The sequence below is a fragment of the Poecilia latipinna genome, unplaced genomic scaffold (assembly GCF_001443285.1).
Source record: "Poecilia latipinna isolate Pla-1442-1.1 unplaced genomic scaffold, P_latipinna-1.0 Scaffold862, whole genome shotgun sequence".
Taxonomy (NCBI): Eukaryota; Metazoa; Chordata; class Actinopteri; order Cyprinodontiformes; family Poeciliidae; genus Poecilia; species Poecilia latipinna.
The window spans coordinates 230,524-252,464 of record NW_015113478.1 but is presented as its reverse complement, the minus strand read 5'-3'; the positions used below and the strand labels follow the sequence as shown (position 1 = coordinate 252,464).

General features: G+C 41.6%; 1 protein-coding gene across 3 annotated transcripts in view; it reads right to left on the bottom strand.

The window, feature by feature from the left end:
- Positions 1 to 864: 864 nt before the first annotated feature.
- Positions 865 to 21,941, bottom strand: part of ankfn1a (ankyrin repeat and fibronectin type III domain containing 1a) — a 93,461-nt gene continuing 72,384 nt past the window's right edge. The window contains exons 14-25 of one of the 3 annotated variants that reach the window (XM_015048154.1): positions 20,288 to 20,395; positions 15,281 to 15,380; positions 14,953 to 15,085; positions 12,271 to 12,387; positions 11,966 to 12,181; positions 10,717 to 10,883; positions 10,348 to 10,519; positions 9,800 to 9,968; positions 8,525 to 8,691; positions 4,484 to 4,706; positions 4,213 to 4,387; positions 865 to 3,927 (exon numbers count right to left, since the gene is read on the bottom strand). In XM_015048154.1, coding sequence (XP_014903640.1) covers positions 3,177 to 3,927; positions 4,213 to 4,387; positions 4,484 to 4,706; positions 8,525 to 8,691; positions 9,800 to 9,968; positions 10,348 to 10,519; positions 10,717 to 10,883; positions 11,966 to 12,181; positions 12,271 to 12,387; positions 14,953 to 15,085; positions 15,281 to 15,380; positions 20,288 to 20,395 — 2,498 coding nt within the window. In that variant the 3' untranslated portion in view covers positions 865 to 3,176. Of the gene's footprint in view, positions 3,928 to 4,212; positions 4,406 to 4,483; positions 4,707 to 8,524; positions 8,692 to 9,799; positions 9,969 to 10,347; positions 10,520 to 10,716; positions 10,884 to 11,965; positions 12,182 to 12,270; positions 12,388 to 14,952; positions 15,086 to 15,280; positions 15,381 to 20,287; positions 20,396 to 21,941 lie in introns of all 3 variants that reach the window. The other 2 variants (XM_015048153.1, XM_015048156.1) reach the window with 2 other exon arrangements.

Here is a 21,941-nt window from a genome sequence, read left to right as displayed (position 1 = left end):
ACTGTTGCTGGCTGCGCCTCAGCAGCGTTCCTGTGGTTTGGACCGGTGCAGTCGAATGCTCCGAAGTGGACGAGATTCCAGCAGCTGCGTGAGATTCCAGAAGTTTCGCACTTTCCCCCAGAAGCATCCGGAAACGGTCTGGAGTATGACTGCTGCCCATCCCTCATGAAGCAGGTTTAGGGTTTAGTTCTTTTTTAAATCCTCTTATTTGTTCTCATTAGGGTGTATATATATATATATATATATATATATATATATATATATATATATATATATATATATATATATATATATAGTTACTTTTTGTGTTTTGGTGGAATTTCTGCTTTTCCGTTAGTCATCATGTGATTTATATAAAAATACATTTTCTTTTAGCATCAATTAAATGTTTGTTCCAGCCTGAATTTTTAATCCTGAGCTGGTAAGAAGGTAACATCACAGCTGAATTAAAAGGGTATTACGTACAGAATATAAAACCAGAATTACACCAAAATCAACTGTAAACCAAATCAATAAGAACGACTTTGCATCTTTAACTACCCTTAGTCTGGATCAGTTTTAACTAAATAATTAAAACCGATCCAGACTAACGGCAGTTTTAATTAATTGATAAAACAATGATTTTTAACCCCAAATAAAAAAATACCTCCAGGCTCATGGCAGGTAGTGGCAATGGAAGGCAAAAATCTTCCTTATCAGCAAGAAAAATAATCTTTTTACTCACTTTTAGCATTTTAAAAATGAATATTTAAAGCATATTTCAATAGAACAAATAAATGGGCATGCAGGTCTTTGGTCACTTGTCCGTTATTTAGCTTCTCTAAAACACAGAATACACTGCACCATGATTTTTTTTTTATAGTTTTTTTTTGTTTATTTCAGCAAAAACTGATAAATGCCAAGAAAAGTACAGACACCTGCAGCAGAAACAAGTAAGTACATATAGTGCATGTCTGGTTGTAAAGCTGAACTCTGACACTTCACTAGTAACACATTCAAACATGACCAAACTCACAAGTTAATACTCCATACGTCTCCGCCGTCGGTCTTTCCGGGACCAGCCTTCAGAATAAACAGAAGCTGCCACAGTTAATGCCCTGTTGCATCAAATATTCAATTAGCTTTTATTCCATAATCAGAATGTGCAAACGTTAGAAAAAACGCTGTTTCAAAATACTGTGCATACATGTTAAGAACGTGTGCATGTTCAGGCAGGTCCACATGTCATCACTTCCCCAACATTACGAAGAAAAACGGGTGCAGGATTTGGTTCACGTTGATTTACAAAAAAATAAAATAATAATAAAAAAAACCCGAAAAAAAAAAGAACAGAAAACACAACAGTAATCAAGAGTAAAGCAGAACAGGAACCAGAGGGATCCGAGCGCACGTCACCGTACTGCCGGACCCGAACGAGGCACAAACCGGACACAAAGCGTCAGTCCAATAAAACAAAGACTACGGTCTACATCATGCTGACAAAAATACAGCTCAGGCCACATTCCATCTTTAGGTTTAGGAATAAAAAAATACTTCATGTGATAAAGACTCTGGTGTTCGATCTGTTTGTAAGAATATATACACATAGATTTGTTTCTTTTTTTTTTTTCTTTTTTCCAATTTTAACTGAAACATCCGAGCAGCTCAGAACAACCGATTGAATCGTCACAAACGGGTCAAAACCTACATTCAGTTCATGCTGAGGACGAGGGGGAATACTGGAATCTTTTACAGATAAACTGAACCGGGGGAAATGTATTCTTCTTCTTCTTTTATTTATTTATTTTTCTTTTCTCCAGTTGTTCTCCTGGGTGACCTGAAGGGTCACAATGCAAACGTCCTGAAGGGGGTGCAGTGCCTGGGTTCTTGGTTGCATTAATCATTATCTGTAACAGTCGATGCCATTGGTTCTGAGGCTTGGTGGAGTTGAACCAGCAACTTGAAATCAATCTGGTATCCGGATGGGAGGGTTGCTCTTTGAGTCGGAAAGTTCAGCTTCGAGGACGATGGTTTCAGTGTATCACAGACGTTCTTGTGGAAAGAAGAGGTTCGTGCTTAGGCTGTCCTGGCGAATGACGACTCTGCGTCGCATTAAAAACATCCACAGAGTAGCGGACAAACCATCAAAACCAACACTGCGAGAAGAGAATGTGCTTAAACTTAATTTTATACCCCAATTTCAGGAAAACATTTAGGTCAGACTCTCTGAAGTACATTGTTCCTTTACATTTGCTGCCAAAACACCACTGAAGAAAATTTGGTAGTTAACCCAAAGATGGATGCATCTGTTTAAATTCTATGTTTGGTTTTACGTGCAGCGAACAAGACTGCGACAAGCCAGCAGTAAAGGACAAAGTGGTTTGTCAGCCGTTGTGATGCTATTTTTCATGATGCAACAGTCAGAAGAGCTAAACCATCATGCAGAGCTAATTGCACTGCTGCAATTAGGGTTTGTTGTACGAGCAAAAAGCACAAATAGCTGTTAACCTGATCGTGACGTGATCTTTGTTTGAAATGCAGACCAGAAATCAATGGAACGGCCAGGAATCTAATGGTATACTGTAATGAAAGGGATTTATGGAAGGATAAATTGATCTAAAACCTGCAAACAAACAGGCTATCCACAGACTCAGTTTTACTTTATAGTCTGAAACTGTTCAAATTATTCGGATTCACTCAGAATTAGCACCGGTGGATCATTGTTGGTCATTGATTTCTGTTAAAGCACAAACTTTGATGTCAAGATGTGGAAAATCCTCCATCCCACGTCTTAGGGGTCTCTGTAATCTCACAATTTCAGTTGTTGCCGAGTCCATAATTTGTGAACTGCAGCCTTACATGCTGACCTTACTTACATGTCGCTGAATGTGCCTCTAATCACTGGATTTCTTTGCACAAAGGCCTGTGAGGAGGGGTTTAATGATCCAATCTGAGCTGATTTTGATGGGGAGTGAATACAGTGAGGCTCTGACCTTTAGATTTAATACAATAAGCCATAAACTGGATGAAGGTTTTATCGCAGCTTTCAGCTGTGACGTGTCGCTGAAGGAGAGGATGCGAGTCCTTGCTGGATGCAAGGACTGCTGGTGTCATGAGGTAAAAACACAGACGACTCAGTCGTTTGCAGTGGATTTAATGTCCATGTAACGTCCGTTGTCCAACAACGCGCTTCACCTCTACAGTGTGCTGCTGAGAATCTCTGAGACCTGCGCGTTTGTCTGGTCGTCTGAGTCCACTTCCTGGGCAGTGGCTCCCTCCGGCTCCTCCCCCTCCTCTCCAGACTCTGCTTGTGCTACAACCACTGACACTCCCGCGGCCGTTACAGTCTCCTCCTCCTCCCGACTCGGCGACGCATCCTTGCAGGGCTCCACAAAGATCCTGCGAACGTGGGGCCGCTGTTCCCGGTTCCGGGCTTTACGATTCTCCAGGACGCAGGAGGCGTGGCTTACGTAGGTGTGGCCCTGCGGTGAGGGTGGGTCCCCCAGTGGAGTTAGGTCGGCGTCCAGTTGCCTGGTGTAAACGCCCTCCGATAAAGACCCAGTGAGACTCTCCCCACTATGGCCCCGGAGCCAGCGTTGGGGTCCGCTGAAATACTGCCCCCGGTGGCTCCTTGAGAGCAGTTTGCGTTTGGCCGGTGGATTGGCAAGACCCCTCAGAGGGGCTGGGCCCTCCTTAGTAAGTGAGAGGCCCTCAAAAGTCTTGGTGGTGTCGGACAGAGCCGGGGACAGGGGGGACGACATGGGGAGATCTTTGTAGAACATGGGGGACAAGGGAAGGGAGGGAGATATAGGCAGGGTTCTGCAGCGAGATGGCGGGTTAGGAGAGGTGGGGAGGGAGAGATCTGCAGATGGAGAAGTGGAGGTAGGTAGGAGAGGATCCTTCCTGGGAGTGGAAACAGGGAAGTCTGTCGGTGGGCAAATACTGTACCTGAGAAAGAGAGAAATCAGATTAAAGGTGAGGTAAGTCCGGGCCACTCGGCTTAGCCTGCTACTTCTGTGACCGGACCCCGGGTAAGCAGAAGAAAATGGATGGATGGAATCAAACTACAGGGGCAATTCCCCTGTTCTGAGGAAAGTAAAGCCAGTAGAAAAGCCGGCATGTTTGGTTTCTTTCTATACCCTCCAGAAAGAAACCCTCTTTTGAGGCGGTATTGTAGTCCGAAACTGGAGGAGAGGATTTTAGTGTCTGAATTTCCGAAGTGTTTAACGTTACCTGAGTTCGTGGATCTGCAGGACGTCGGGGGCGCTTCCACCTAGCGAGTGCATGACCTGCTGGGACAGATCTGAAGCTGGGGAGTAGAGCAGATCTAGTTCGCGGGGGCTCAGGGCGTCACTGGAGTCATAGTCGCTGTCGGTGGGCAGGAACACCTCAGAGGAGCCATCCTCATCTGAGCCGAGCAGAGAGTCTGTCAGACAGACGTTCAGGGTAAAAATCTCTGAAGGTGCTTTGAGTCCGCTTTTAAGAGGAAAATCTTCATACGCACCACTGATGGCCTTCCTCTGCCGGAGCTCTGGCGACGGGGAGGGTGTAGGCATGTAGTCCATTGTGGAGGAGGTGGAGTCAGTCTTCTGCTGTCCAGAATCACTCTCTGAAGCACTGGCGTCCACCAGACAGGTGATGAGGACACCGCCACGGGGTTGCTTGTAGCGCGCGTACTGGAGGGCGTCCGTTATCCAGCGGAGGTCGCGCCGCATCTCATCCAGCTGCTGCAGAGACGAAAGGACAAGCAAATAGGATACTGGGGAACATCCTAGTCTTAACATAGCACACGCCAAACTATCCAGAGATTGACCATGACTTTGGAATTATTTGTATAAAGAAGAATTCATAGTAAGCTCAATAGAAGCAAAGGTGCACAAGTATTCTGACTGGAAAACTTCCTCCAATCGCGATCCCTTTATTGCTATGCTTGACAGTTGGTGTTGTGCATTCGTAGTACCGGTGGGGCAATGAACCCTTCCGACACTTCTCTGTCAGGAACAAAGGAAATGCATCAGCTGTCTTAATTACAAGCACTGATTTATCTAAAAAGCTCTCACTGACCAAACCTATCCAAGTGAGTGATCACGGTCTGCATAGAAAGTGACCAGACTAAGTTAACCTGGAGGATCACTCTTTAAGCACAAAAAGCAAGCAGACTCCAAAACTTTAGAGAGGAGCAACTGTGAGTCCAAACTGGATTTAGAAAGCACCTAGACCTTTTTCCTTCACCTGTACCGTTGATGTGTGTAATGTCAGAATCCTGTGAAAAAAAAGTAAATTCCACGCTAAGATGGTTAATGAACATTGACGACCGTCCCTGGGTTTCTGCCTCTGAATGCCGAGTGAACTCTGTTGTGGCACCATTTCTCGATAAAAATTGAACCTTGGCTTGCGTGGGGACAGAATGTGTTGGCATCAGCAAGATGTGCTGGGTTGAACACACTGGAGTAACTTGCTGAACATTGTTTGACCTCATCCACTGAAAAAGGTGAGGTCTTTGGAGATTTGAGAAGTCAATTCCAGGTTTCTTGTATCTGGGTTAAAAAAAAAAAAGCCCTTGCTTAGACTACATTATTTTTCGAAAGTCTTTTTTGCTTTGTGTCTCCATCTCCTTTGACAGAAAAACCTGAAAAAGACTTTTTGAGTGTCTGAGTCTAAATTGTTCCGTACTGCCAGAAGAACTGAGATCCCAAGACAGGTTTGTGATGATTAATCACGAAATTATTACTCAAAATGATATTTTTACTACTATGTATCAAACACTGTCTTGAGATTATGGATATTTGCAAATAGTTGGACTAGGTTCTGTCCACGACAACTTTCGAGGTACTTATACCGATGTTCTAGGTTTGATTTTCTTATCACTATGGTCCCAAAACAGAGTGATGGGAAAGAAGTAAAACAGACTAGGAGTCACAAGACAAAAAAACACACGAAGAAGCTCCTTTGCAGAAGAGGCTGGATGTTTAAGGATAACACACAACTCCTCCATGTGGATCAGATAATTTGTTGTGTCACATTAAAAATCTACAATTATTCTCTGACTCTCCCTCACAGTCTCATCACGCTGTTTTGGTTAACCTCAGTAGGAAATTTGGAGAATCCAACCGAGACAATGTGGTTGTGGAAAAGCTACTGATTTAAAGTTCAGATGCTGGATGGATTGTTTAGTATGTAGTGTCTTTTCATACTTTTTTTTAAAACTCTTGTAAAAGCTTTTTTTTCTTGGTTTTTATGTATTATTTAAAAAAAATTGTTCAAAAATATTTTTGTAACCTTTTTCTAAGTTGGTTTTGCTTTAAAATAGTTTATTTTTGTCGCCATTTCACATCAATAACTATTTTTACATAATTGATCACATTGATTCTGTCTTTTTGATCATTTCTGCTTCTTTCTTTATGTATTGTGTTATTTCTGGTTTCGGTTTGAGATGGATCTGCATCTGTCCGTCAGATATTGGACCTCTCAGCGCTGGAGCTCCAGCGCCAGCACCGTTTGATCTTCTTGGCTCTCTGTTCTGCTAAAATGCAGACAGGCTGTAGAGGGATGACAACAAACAAGAGATTTCCTGGAGATTCCACCACACAGATAAAAAAAAAAGTTTTCTTTTGCAGCTTGGGAAGAAAACGGAGCCGTGGAAGTCTTTAAGTTTCCATCTGCAGCAGATTAAACTGACAGCAGCTTCGTGATTTAAACCGCAGATCTGCTGAGGTTTCAATTGTCGCTCTGCAGCTTCAGCAGCTCTCGCAGACTCCTCGGTATCTGTGTCCGTCTGAGGAGTTCAACTTTACACATTAATGTAGAAATGTAGGATTAAGGAATTGCTTTAATTCAAGAAAGAAGAAGCTGCAGAGTAACACAAGACTCGTGCTCAAGGGAGAGGGTAATTCCTATGGAAATTTCATCCTTTTCAGCATAAGGACGGTGGGCCCGCGGCATCACTCTTCACCAAACAGGAATACAGAGACGGGCATAAAAACTTTAGGTTTTAAGCGGTCACTTTGTGAAAAATATTTCATCCTGGAAAAGAGAATCCCATAGAAGCGGGAGATACACTGGGAGATAGTTGGCAAAAAATATTTTTTGTTTGATGTTTATTCAAGTTGATTTGAGTCAAAAAGTTTTCAGAATATTTCACAGGATCAGAATTGAAGCTGTACTCTCAGCGAGCTGCTTAATTACTGAGTTGTGCTGTGGAGCCCCAAGCTGGCCAAATGTTTTTTTTTTGTGTGGCAGAAAAAGATAAAAGAAAGAGATAATTAGGAGGATTCATATTATCAGCAGCCTCACCGCAGGTGAGGCGAGTTACACGGCAACTAAACAACGACCTTGTGAAAGATGTGTTTTAGGTTTGTATCGACTGTATAAAATACCTCGGTGTTTATAAGTTGGCTCTGTCGCATTTTTCCAGAATTAGATTTTATTTTCTTTTTTCTACAAACTCTAATAAAACAAACAAACAAATAAAAACAATTTTGATCTTCTACAGGTAAGATACAGACCGCTAATAAATACTCCACAGAAACCCAATTTTAAAACTAGTTAGAATAGTGAGATTTTTTTAAATCTTAACTTGTAATTTAATATTTGAAACTTGTCTGGGTCTTATTTTTATATATATATACAGCGATGCTTTTCAGCAGTACTCCTGTTCACATCGGCTTCTCATCATTTAATTAGTTACTTCATCTCTTCCTTTATGATGATTCTCTGTTGCCAGAGAGACGTGGAAATCTCTGTGGCATCACAAACCAACCAGCTTTGGCTGATTTGAACACAGGGTTCTATTGGTTCATTATGGTTGGAGAGCTAAAGTTTAATTCTGATGAAAAGAGCGGTATATATAATCATTTTGTCTTTTTGATATAAATCATCCTGCAGAGTCACTCCAGATGATTTTTGTTGCTTCCTCTTGTATATCTGAAGCTTTGCTGCTTTTTGTTTGCTATCCTGACGGTGATCAGCTATATTTTTTTTTAAGAAGAAATCTGACACCTAAATAATTGACTTCATTATGGCAGGATAAAACAAAAACCTTGTGAGCTAACACATTTTTTTTCCTCTCTTGTCTGAAATATCCAAACAGTTTTTCAGTTCGATTCGTTAGATCTGAACTCTGACGGTACAGAGCGGCTCCCCCCCTGCGCTGCGATTCGTGTTATTTATCCCAGCTTCTCTGTGGTCAGAGTCCATTTTTTCCGAGCCTTACAGAAAGCAGACAGATGGTGTCACTCGCTCTGTGTTTGGAGAGCACTGCTGAGGTTTTGTGGTCGGCCTCCATTAGTGGCGGGCAGCTCCTCGGTAAGAATCTTCAAATGAGGAGAAAAATACTCGCCATTTATCGGATGAGATTTTTACGGCAGAAGCACTTTTGACATTTCAAAGATGTTTTTGATGGGAACAAAAAACAAACAAAAGTTTATTTATGCGTCCTGTTGTCTTTACAGATGTTCACCTCAGAGAGTTGCTTCCTGAAAAGCTTAGAAAAAAAAAAAAAAAAAAACGTGTTAGCCGTCGGAAAGGAGGTGGTTGGTTTTCTCACCTGGATGTAGTCCAGGATGAGCTGATGTCGGGATCTGGCACTCGTCAACTCGCCGTCCGTGATGGCCTCCCGCAGTGCTTGCTGGGTAATCAGGGCGTCCAGGTCCAGAACGGAGGACAGGCGGCAGTAGAGACCGATGAACTTTTCTTTGTAGGTGCAGAAGTGAACTGAGATGGGAAACAAGAGTTTTTAGTCTGGATTGGACTAAAAATAAAACGCTTTTCATTTTTAAAAAATGCGGAAAAAGTTTAGGCAGGAAAAGTTTAGGCATCACAGCAGCTGTTGTAGTTTCATAGAGAATGAGGATGGAATATAAATTAATTTGGATATTTTTTTGGCACTACCACAGCTCCATATATTCTCTTTTTGATGAAGGTTCCTGGTCACTGCCTGTCCCGCAGCCCTTGAGCGTAAACTCAAATGCTCAAGTGCCTTTTTGGAATGCAATTGTTGCCCCAAAACAAACAATACACCCAGCAAAATAAACGAAAAAAAAAATCTTTAACTGTTTCTAGGATTAAATAAATGACCAAGCACCTTATTACCATCATTATTCTCTCGAGCGGCATGCAGTCGGAGCTGATCGCCATGATTAAACCGATCAGTAACAGATACAGTGAGCGGCGGCCGGAGCTCGTCCTGCAGACGGCTCCGTCCTTCGTGGACGACGTGGTTTTCGGCGGCGCTGGAGCCGCTCCACGGGTCGAGGACAGACCAAGCTGTGTTTGTAGCAGCAGACGCACTAAATCAGCCTGCAGGCTCCAGCAGGACGGCCTCTCTGCTGACCCCCTCAACACACACACACACACACACACACACACACACACACACACGAACGTGGTAATAACACCCACACACACTGCACAATATGCTCTCTCTCTACATGCAGAGCAGCACACACGCACACACAGATGCAGTTTCAGCCTCTAACTTTTGGTTTTAATGAAATACGACTTATTTTTCAGTTAGCTTTGACTTTTTTTTTTTTATTTAATGCCATAAAGGTTTAAAGCCTCTACTACATCATCTGATTTATTATCCAAACGTCCTGACATATGCTGCAAATCGTTCCAGAGATGTTGGGACAGTCCCTCTGAAGCGAAGATGTTCAAAGGATCTCTTGTTTGACAAGAAGAGTGTACAAGTAAAAATGATTCAGAAAAAGATCGGAAGAGATTTTAGAGCGACATCTGCTTCACGTCCATGAAGTGTGTGTGTGTGTGTGAGACGTCGGGCTCTGCGTGCTGCAGAGAGGGAAACAGTGTGCGTAGTTACCAAGCTCAAACATCTGCAGCGGGAGGTGCAGGAACCCTGACAGAGGGGCGTAGGGGTTGGACTGGCCGGGGGCGGAGCAGACATCGTCAGCAGGGGGCAGCAGCAGCAGGAAGGAGACGCCGTGGCCGATCTCCACCACCTCCAGACTGTAGAGACGGAAGTGGCGGGCCTGTGTGTGTGTGTGAACATACGGGAACATGATGGGAACCATGAAGGAACATCCATACATTCATGGTGATGTCTGTTGTTAATAGTTAATTAATTACTTTTATATTTTTCTGTTTTATTATATAGATTTATTTATTTTATTTTTTTTCCCTCCTCTGTTTATTTTTTGTGCATTCCTCTTTAAGTTTTGACATTGACTGGTAACTTTGTTAATTACAATAAACAATTAATCCATTTGAATAATTAAAAAAAAATTTTTTGTCCGCTCCTCTCCTGCCTGTCTTAGAGTGTTCAACCTTTCCAGATGGAATGCACAGGTGTCACACCTAGGGGGCGCTGCTGCTGTGTAAAACAATCTGAAGCTGTGCAGGTGAGCATACCTGGTGCAGAGGGACATTGATGTGCTTCAGCAGCGACTTGATGGCCGTCTGCAGCTCGTAGTACAGCAGAGGGGCGTGGCTTTCTGGCTGAGGCTCCGCCTCCTCCTCGTCCTCCTCGCTGCGTCGTTTTTCCCCCATGGCCACCAGCGTTTGGATCCAGTCCCACTCCTCCCTGAAGGAGCGCACAGGAGATGGTTACCTTACATTTATTGCCTGCAGGTGCATTGTGGGAAATGCAGTTCGGTCTCTTTGCCTCCTCTGGTTGCAGAGTCAAAAAATGACTTACGGTCTTAAACAAAATGTCAGCATCCCAAAAAACCCCCCCCACAAATGGTGAGTTTTATTGTCTGTGTGAGAGAGAGAGGGAACCTGGACACGTTGGCGTTGTCCCGGATCCGAGTGTGGCACAGCATGTTGGGGGCCCGCTGGGACACCAACACTTTGATCTGGTCCACGGAGCTGCTGAGCTTCAGGTAGCCCAGGTAGAGGCCAGGGGCGAGGCGGTGGGTGCTGCGCCGCTGGTACGCCAGGATGTCCTGCAGGGTCAGGAGGAAGCAAAAGAAAAAAAAAAAAAAAAAAAAAACTTTAACCACCAAAGAAAGATGGACTGGAGAGTTTTGAAACCCTGGCTATGATAAGGAAACTAATCCTCCAAGCACACAGACATCGATTCACCTCGTATCTTCTTTTTCATCTTTAACTCTCTGGAAAGTCTCTTAAAGGGGCAGTATTGTTTAAAATTGACTTTTTTGAGCTTTGCATCACTTTGTGATGTTATTCCCTCATCAAAAACATATTTGTAGTGTTGTTTTAATTCTTTCTTGAATGTTTGATTATCCCTTTTATCTCCAGTGGCAACCATTCAGCTGTGCAAAATGCTTGTGGGGGACCAAGTGCCTCACGGAGCACCCCTCCCCAGCCACTGCCCCGCTACACTCCTTCAGACTAGCCAGCAACAATCAGCAAACACCTGATGGAACTGCACATCTTCTGAGCTCATTACATGAGCTACTTCTCTGTGCAATGCTGGTGAAAATGTTGTAAAAGGGTTAATAGAGGAGCACTGTTGTGATGACTTTCTGAAGAGCAGGAATTTTTTATGAGACAGAGGCCCAGTTTCAATTTGCTAAATTACAACGTCAACTTTCTTTTAAGGTATATTTTTATAACTCAAGGTAACATAGTTACTTGATTGTGATATAAAATGGCACTACTGTATATAAAATGCATAATATTGTCCCTTTTACCCCTGTAAAGTAACTAAAAATTTTTTATTTACATTCGTTCCTGTTCAAAAGATTAAAAAAAATAACTAGCTGTTTCATGTCTCGTTTCATCTCGTCTCTCATTACACCTGTCCCAACCATGGTAAGAGCACAAAAATGTTTCCAAACTCATATGGAAAGCAATATTTTTAAAGCTCTTTTTAAAGCAATATTAAGGAATTATTGACTTAAAACAGGCTCCTATATCTTGCTGAAAAGTAACTTTTATATTAGCGTTGTCTAATTTCTATCTGCACTAGGATCTAGACAAAAAAAAAAAAAACAACAACCCAAAAAACAAACAAAACAAAACACTTGGTGAGATGTTGTGTTTATGTTGCATTCTTCCTCACCTGCATGGTGATGATGAGGATGTCCAGCGCGTACGGCTCCTCCGGCGTGGACAGGGACTTCCTCTGGCTCTGCAGTTTGGTCACCTGCATCCACCTCCCGCTGAACAGCGAGTGCTGGCTCTCGGTGTCGCGGATGGTCACGAGCAGCACGTTGCCATGGCGATCCTTGATAGGCTCGTAGTGGACCCGGCCCAGGTTGTGGGTTCCAAGAAGGTTCTGTCCATACGAATAAAGCAGATTAAACCAGAACTGCAGCTGTTTTTATTTTTTAAAATCCTGCTGGTTCTGGGTTTAAATGTCCTCACTTGCAGCTGGGCGGCAGCAGTGAGCATCTTATGGCGGGCCTGCAGGGTGGACGAAGAAGACATGGAGACAGACATGCTCTGTCTCAGCCATCGGACATCCTCCCACATGCAGGACAGCTGCAGGGCAAACACAGGAGCAGGTCATTGTGCTGTGGGACTGCTAATATAGGAGGAAATGACCATTAGCTGGGACACTCTGTAAAGGCAGGAGTTGCAAAAACATATAATCTTACCAAGTAGTTTCACCTTGGTCCACTTGAAATAAGACAAAACTATCTTACAAGTAGCTTCTCAGCAGGACAAAGGAGTTTATTTTAAGTTAATAATTGCTTAATATTGCGTAAAATTTTTTTTACCAGCTCTAATGGCGGATTATTTCACATACAAAAATGGAAAATGTCTTGCTATAAGTGAAATAATCTTACTTTTCATCAGTATTAAGGGATTATTGACTTAAAACAAGCTCCAACATCATGCTGAAAAGTTACTTGCAGGGTAGTTTTGTGTAATTTAAAATGTACTAAAGATATTTGCACTAGAAACTATACCAAAAATACTTGGCAGGTTTTTAGTGTTAAGTGTCTGGTAACACAATGCCAAACAGGAACGACATCAGCTGTGGTCTTAGAAAAGCAACGATTGCTGCCTTTCCAAGTGGGAACTGTCAAAACCGTGCGAAGTTCACCATCCTGCACAGCGTATCAGTTAAACATCTCACACCGACTGTGACTTAGGGGATCATGAACTCCTCTGCATGCCAACATACACTAGAGTCCAAATGTGCTGTTTTCCTGCCGTTGTTCGCATCTGCATCGGGATGTTTCCTCACGGTCTGTGGAAACATCCCGATGTTTCCACATCCGTCTCTCAGTTAGTGCAGAAAGACGGCATCATGCATATAAAATCCAAAATCTATTTGGAAAAGTTTTTTTTGTTTGTTTTTTTGCTGACCTATAAATACACATGTTCTATAAGCTGAGCCTGAAGACGAAAACTTCCTGCATCTTATATGGACAATTTGGAGTTGTGCGTGTTTTGCCCCTGCATGGAGCATCTCCGGTTTTAAGTAAAAAAAACAAACAAGAAACGATGGACAACACTGACCATAGTCTTCATGTAACCGTCATAGAAAATATACAGCATGTCTTGATTTCCCTTTGGGATGAATAAAGAATTTTTGAATTTGAAAGACTGATGGAGTCAGACTGAAAACCACCAAGTTATTCCAGCATCAGCATTTAGATGTTAAGCTTCAGCGAGAAGTATGGACTCTTTTCATGATGAGCATGTCTGTATAAAGTTCATTATTATTATTATTATTATTATTATTTTTAGCCTAGGAAGACATTTCTTTAGAGTTGTTGCTCTTCATCCTATTTGTAGTCACGGGGGCAGGTGGCCATTGTTTTTACCATGTCTGCAGCTTGCTCTTTTCATGGACTTCCTTCAAACAATACTTTTCTCTGCCTTCCAAGAAATGTCGTTTCCAGCTCTGACAGTCAGATGGAATAAAAACAGTTATTTAGATTAAAGATGTTCTCAGAAACCTTTATCCAAATTGCCATGTGAGTACTTCAGACACTCCTTCGTTTCCCTTTATTCTTCTTGTTGCTGTCAAAGCTTTAAAGCCCAGACGGCCGGTGTTCATTCAGACTCGGGGCTCTGTGGTGCTCTGCGGGCTTCAGGGGGGAAAGTGGTCATTTTCCATGTCAGACTCGGAGCTGTAAAGCTGTAAATGTTGCTTTCTTTCCACTCAACACAAGCATTACAGCTGCAGTTGCTCTGTGGTTTAAATTGCTCAGCATATCTCTGAAAAGACTAAAGCACAATTTCCTGGAACCTAGCGGTGACATTTGTCGAGCCTAAAACTTTGACATTTTGTCCAGATTTGCGAGATGACATCAGAGAATTAAGAAAACCCGAAGGAATAAGTAAGATTTTAGAAAGTTTCTGCTGAAAGATGAATGAATTAGATAGAAGAGGGGTGAACAATAAGCAGAAGCACTGTGTTTGTTTTGAAAGGTTGATTTTAATGAATATAGAAGTGGCAATTGATGCAATAACCTCACTGTGAATAAAATATTAGCTCTAGGAGTTGATTAAATGATTTATAAAAGAAAAAAAAGCCTCAAAATAAGACAATTTGCTGAAAAAAATGATCATATTCAGAGCAGTGATTAAGCCAAAACTGCAGAATATATATATATATATATATATATATATATATATATAAAAGAAACTTAGTTATTTGTTTATTTGCATCTTTTACTGTATTTGTAATATTGCATACAAAGGCTTAAGTGGCTAAAAGAAAGATCTTCAGAAAGTGGCACATTTTTTAAAAATCTTTTTATCGATGGAGAAATACATTACTAAAATTAAGTTAGTTGCAGCCATAATAAGTACAGTGTGTGCTAGCAAACAAGGAGGAAAATATTAAAATGTGTTCAAGATATACTAAAATACCCTGCAATATTCTAATACATCTTAACCCCTTGTAAATCAAATGCTGTGTCTCCCCTTCAACAGTCTGCATAAAGTAAAAAACACCAAACAAACGTGTATTTATTAGTTTGAGGTAGTATTTCTTAATCTGGAATCATTTAGGATGCAGTTTGAGCATTTATGATTGTGGAGCAAGTCATCTCAGAGGGATGGTGTGACGCAGCCGCTTGGCCGTACCTTGGTGAACCAGAGGAAGTCCTGCATGAGCGAGCTGCTGTAGGAATCATCCACTTCCACGATGGGAATCTGCTCCTCTGCAGTCACTAGTAAGCTGTCCTTGTGGTAGAAAACAGCAGCCAGGTAAATCCCCCTGCACACAGCGTGGGACAGGTGTTGGATTTTTTTATTTTATATTTTTGTTTGTTTCACAGTCTTCAGCTGTAGGTTCATATGGAAGAGGAACAGGGCCATGAATCTCAAAATTCTGAGATTTTTTCTTTTGTTGTCGTTAGTGACCCTTATCCTCTTCCGTAGGGTTCAGGTGTTACGGGTCTGTGAATCAAACCTTTTCAGTGTCTTCACAAACTTGTTTGAGGAGTTGAAGAGGTGCTTGAGGCTTCTGGAGACGGACTGCTTCCTGCTTGGGTTCTGAAGTTTCGACGAGTCTACAGAGAAAAACAGCAGACGAGTTTTTAAAAACGTTCAGGCAGAACCGACCGAAGCGTGACGTCCAGGTAAATCCAGTCCAGTTGGCAGATGCTGTAAATGTTGAGGTGGATTTTTAGTTTTCCGTGCGTAAATTCAGGGTCAGGGGTTCGGTCATATTTCTCTCCCACGTTCAAGTTATCTCCTTCATTCCTCCTCCTATCTCTGTTCCCTCTGCGTCTCCCCCCCCCCCTCTCCACAACCGGAGCGTTCAGGCGATGCCAATCTCCAGACCGCAGCGGCCTTTTTACTCTGACTAATTACACGCCGCATAATTATCAGGCTGTAAACAAACGAGGAGCTTACAAACATGATGCCGTGCCTGAAGTGACCGGTGGCGCGGCGGCGCGGCTGCCGACAGGAACCTGTTTAGCTCCATCCTGCCACAGAGTGAAAACTATCTGTGACAAGAAGAAACGCGCTTGTTGCGTTTAGGTCAAACTACCGGAACGGGTCCTCCGCTGGAAAGACAGGATTTATCCTCTGATTAAAGGCAGAATTCCTGCTTCTGTGGAACGTGCTGTAGCCTGAGCTGCAGGAATGAATGGAAAATAATCAAGTACAGTTAATGAAGCAAACAGGAAATATGTTATTTATCAAGAAAACTAAGAGTTGATCATGTTTTTTTTGTTTGTTTTTTTAACAAAACCCTTGTTTTTAAGTTTGAAATGTAGATGAATCAAATCGATAACAGAATGATTCACCTCCTGGGCATGTAAAAATCATTATGTTTTTTTTCTGTTCAGAAATATATGCAAACTATTTTTTACTTGTATTTCAGAGCTTTCTTCAGCAGTGAAGTTTAGACATTTTTATCTAATTTTACGAACCATCAGCACCAACCTAGAGATGTCAAACAAAGAGGACAAAAAAGTAATTGTGTTAACGTCTAATACAACAAATTCTGAGTAGTGAGAAAGAAAAAAGTAAATTCCTGGAAAATAACAAGCATGTTAACAGAAACTAAGTAAGATTTTGAGAGTTAAAAATAACAAGAACGTTTCTGTGAAGTAACCTATGATTTTCAGAAAAGTGGCCTTTAATTTCCATGAAACTACTGCAGGTGTTTCATGGAAATGGTCTGCTTTAATCAAACTCTGGTTTGTTTGGGGAGATGGGAATGTGAAGTCAAACTGTTATGCGAACCAAAAAAAAGCAAACTATCTGGCACAAAAAACCCAGGTTGCGCGGTTCGAATTCAAATGCGATTGTCAAGCGCAGGGCATTCTGGGTAAATAAAACCCAAACAAATGTGTGACGCTAACACTAGCAGGGGAAATGGCTTGCGGTCTTTTGCCAAAGACAAAAGTAACATCCAACAACCGCTACAATCTGACACTACTCCGCTTTTATTTACATTTCATGAAGAAGTTGCGCTCAGTGTCTTTTGGGAGGTTTTCGTGTCGTTTTCTTCGGCGGTTCTTGGACCAGCGCCACCACAGGCGAGGAGGTGAACATATTTTTCAAAGGAGTTTATTTTTGTTAAGTTGGAAAGTGAGCAAAAGGTAGAAAAACACTTGTTCTGCTCAAATGTTCTAAAAATGTGACAGATTTGAATATCTTTCCTTTGCTACTGGGAAGTCTCAAGAGCCAAATTGCGTTCCCATTTCAACCAGCGGCGGTGCTGGTGTGCGTCTGTGAGCCGTGCGGCAGCTTTAGTCCCTCCTGCTCTGATGTTTTACAGTCTGGCTGAGCTGTGAACAGCAGCAGCATTCAGCAGCTGTAAACGGTCTGTTTGCATGTGTGTGTGTGTGTGTGTGTGTCTGCAGCGCTGCAGGTTAACGCCGTCTGACAGCAGAATAATCTGACAACAACTCTGCGGCCGACTGCGGAGCGCCGCCTAATAAATAAAGAATCGAGCTCAGGTTGGAGCTGATTAATGAGACAACATATTTTCTCCCCCCTCTGACAGCACGAAATAAGAGCAGCTTCACCTCAGCCTCACGCGGCTCTGACCTTTTCGTAACCAATTTTCTCTGATTGTAAACACCGATGTGACAACAAGTCAAGCGAGCGCTTGGAGAGTGTAATCAGTGGAGAGGAGGGGAGGGGTTGGGGGGGGCGAGAAAAAAAAAACACAACAAAAGAGTATTATGACTTATTCTGAGTTAAACTGCTAAGAAAAACCTGCAATCAAACAAATGGCAAAATAAGTTCGATTGGTTTGATAGAAGAAAGCCTCGAGAGAAGCAGGACTAATGAGGACTTTCAACAGAATGAGCCGGATTTTCACTCTGGACTGAGCTCTGATTATCGGGACATTTTACTGAGCAATGAAGGCTGAAATGAGATGCTTTCTAAAGAAAGAAATTCTATTTCAAGCAGCAAACCCGGTCCAAACCAAACCTTTCCTAGAGGCAGGAATGTGTGAATGCTGCGAGGTCAGATTATTTCATTTCCATTAGTCTTTATTAAGATTGTTGTCATTTCTGTCAATGAGAGAAGGCTTGTTGTAAATTAAAACAAGTGTTTGTGTGATTTTATTAGCGAGTGGATAACACTGTTGTAAATATACAAGATTTAGCAAAATGCAAACTTCCCTCCGTAGTCCCATAAAGCAAACAATAGATACAAGAGCAACATTAATTACAATTTCATAAATAAAAATAAAAAAATACAGAAAAAAAATCAACAATAGATGTGATAAACTATTTGAAGAGGTCCATATCAAAGTGCTAGCCTTTGTAAAAAATGTTTACAAAGCATTATCTGTCAAAATAATAATTGCTGAAACATAAATTAAGGTTCAGCAGCGATCACAGCGCCGATTGCTTTAAGCTTCCCCTTACAGGAGAGGCTGTCGATATTTCAGCACCTTACATCCCATCACTGATAAAACATTCTGCGAAAAGGAAGATTTTCTAAATTGAATGTCAAAATCTCCCCTGCAAGGTGACCTGGTTCTATTGCTATGGTTTTTCAAAAAATCTTTTAGTTATTGTGGGGCCTTACTCATAAAAGATGTGCAAGAGTAATTTTTAAGTCATTTTAAATTCTCAAAATGTTAAAATATATATATATATTTGATTGAAATTAGGCAAATACGATAAATGGCAAGCAAATAGATGTACATCAGCTGAGAACCGACTGGAGAAAAGCAAAGCCTGACAGTTTTTTAACCCGGCTGGGTCAGAAGTGAACAAGATTAAAATAGTTCCTAAACTTTGCGTCTGATGTTCGTTCAGGGCTGTTTTCTCTGCGATTCTGTTGAGGTGTTGACCAGCTGGGAGTCGGAGCCGGCGCACCGATGCCGGCGCTCGGGCAGATTAATGCGACGTTCCCTGAAAGTGGTGGAAATACACGCGCACGCGTCATAAATTACCGCTGCCCGCTGCTGAAGCGGCTCTTTGTGCCCACGCTAATTAATTTTACACATTTATTTTTGGCTCTCGGAGCGTAAACTGTGTAAATACAACGGCCAGCATGCGGGCGGCGGGTGTACGTTACAGCTGCAGACACAGCTGGAATAATAACCACCCGGACCTCCACACCAACACGACGTTTAGCGCCGAGTTAAACCTGCAGAGCCGGTAATGCGCGGTGAAAATGACAAAATGACTGCTTCTAGTGCATATTGAAAATCAGTGGAAACTGATTTCCTGCTTGAGTTTTTATTCTGCTGGATGTTTAAAATATGTTGATGACAATTACTAGACAATCAAATTAGCTCTTAGTTTACTGGTCCAGCTTCCTTCCAACTCCAATCCATGGTCGTGCGACACGATCAAGACTTAAAGCGTCTTAGTCCAGCTTCCTTATCAACATAATTTATCTCAAGCCAGGTGGGAATTCAACTCTGCGTGAAAAGTTTAATTTAACATCTGAATGTTTAAGAATTGATTGGATTCAATATCAGTTTCAAAATCACTTTTACCTGATTAATATGATTTTTTTTTTCAAACTCACATTCCAGAGATAGATTCTAAACTCATAACCAGTCATTTTTATGTCAAAAATCTGAGTTTGAGTCTCACGTGTCTGGTGTAAACGTTACCTTACAGACCAAGGCTTGCTCAGTTTTACCTCTCACATCTTTGTTGGCAATGGAAGTGTCTGCCAGATATATAATTAGTGGCGATGTAAACGTTGGTCAGAGGCTTTTAGCGGCAATTTAAGTGTCTTGTCAGACATTGTTTTGAGCCTCTGGAAAACGCTGCTGTGGACCAAAAAGTCAGCAGCAACCATCTTGGGAAATGACAGGAAAACAGCATTGAAAATAACACAAATATGTACACATTTCAGCATGTTTTGAAGCAAAATACACTTTTTACCCTTGTTTGGTAACTTTTATTTGACAGGGTGTGCATAAGACACTGTCATAAACATGATTATAGCACCTGTTATGAACATGAAGGCGTCTTCATGAATGCTTATGACTGCTGTGAGGAAGTGTCATTCGGTAAGTAATGACACTTTTGATGCAAAGTTGTACTAAAATTTGCATTAAAAGTTCATTAAAATGGCCAACTTTGCATTATTCTGTAAATAATAGCACTTTTAATGCAAAGTTGTACTAAAACTTGCATTAAAAGTGTCATTATTTACACAGTGACACTGCATGACAGTCATAACCATTCACACAGACGCCTTCATGTATTACATCATGTTTGACATAATACTCACCCCTTCAAATAAAGTGTTAGCCCTTATTTTTCTAAGAATAAATACCAAATTGTCGTTGCCATGAATGGCGTTGAGATTCTCTCAACAATACAAAGTTTTAATCGTTTCAACTGGTTTTGTTGTTGATTTCCGTAGGGCGTAGTTTACGTCGCACCAGACTGCACACAGCGCCCTCTACAGCCCGTCAGCACTTTGCACAGCTTTCCCTCCCGCGTGCCGGAGCAGCAGCGTTGTCTGGACTCACCTCCGCAGCAGTAGTGTGTGTGCGTTGCTCGGACCTGCTGCAGCAGACGCTCCATGGCCTCGATGTGGCCCCGCCTCCTGGGTTCACGGCCATCGCTCTCCCTCCAGTCTGCAACCGGAGAGGCATGTGGTGAGAAACTGATAACGGCATCATTGGTGATGCCATGGGGTCGGTTCACCATTCATCATTTCGGATAAGAATGCAGAAAAAAAACAACAACAACTCAGTTTTCTGCGGAGGACGAATATCAGAGCAGATGCAGCTGTTTGTATCCTGAGTGGAGGGCCGCTAACATTCTCTATGATGGATCTTTCACAACAATGTGAAGATGTGGTGTAGAAATGTAGATAGTAAGTCAAGGTTTCTGTCTCTGCTGCAGTCGTCTGGATGGCTCTCGAGTGAGTCCTCACCGATAATACAGATGCATTTATGGGTTTATTTCTTAGTTGTAGAAATAAACCCATGTCGATTAGGTAACTGAAGAGCAGGACGAAAACAGGTTATTTTTCAGATTAAATACTGAATGGATAAAGCAAAAGATAATAAGCAGTGCCCACAAAAATCTGAACGCTCAATTAAAGAAAGAAAGAAAGAAAGAAAGAAAGAAAGAAAGAAAGAAAGAAAGAAAGAAAGAAAGAAAGAAAGAAAGAAAGAAAGAAAGAAAGAAAGAAAGAGAGAAAGAGAGAAAGAAAATGAATATCAGAGGACAATTTCACCTTCAAAAAGTCTTTGGTGAGGACAAATAATTAAACGGTACAAGTTCAGGGACTGAATATGTGGAGCATTTTCCTGACCAGCAGTGTAGGGAGGAATGAATCGAAAGAATTTGGTTTCTGTTGTTACGCTCGCTGGTTCCAGTACACTTTTTATTGCAACGATTCCTTTGGGAATCAATAAGACAAAAAGAGAAATCTTCTTATGAAGCTCGCTCTTGTCTTTAGCTCATATTTTTATGTTTAATCGAGTCAAATTTCTCAACTGCTTGTTTTGTCGCCGGGTTTGTAATTTTGTTTGTTTTTGTCAAAACAGTTCTCAAAGAAAGTACAAAGAAAGGTCAAAACCTGATGAGGCTCAAAGGACAAAATACAGCCCAAACGTCCTTGGACAAATGAGGGCATCTTTCAGACATCCTTCAGTGTCTGCCAGACGTATTCTGTGGTAATTCAGACGTCTTCCAGATGCTTAATGAAAACTCAGATGTCTTTCAGACATACTCTCTCCAGTGACAAATCAAGACTTTTTTATTTTTTTCAAAATTTCAGTTGATTTATGTGGTTCAAATTCACACCCAATCATTCATACAATTCAGCAAACTCAATGTCTTTCATTGATAGGAACAAATAAATGTCTTTCAGACTTCTTCAGATGAAAATGTCATTCAGGAGATTACTGTGGTGACTCACCCACGGTGAAAAATTAGACACTTTCAGATGTCTGTATTAGTACTCCAAATACCAATCTGATGTCCTTAGAGACAATCAAAGTGTCTTTCAGGGTTTTTCAGAAAACATTTTTGGCTTTTGTACCAATTATAATGAGATGTTCTCATGTCTGCCAGACATCTTCAGCTATAATTCAGATGCATACAGATGCATTTTAGATGTCTCTAACTGTAATGAAAACAACTGTAAGATATCTTCACTAATGCTTTTTA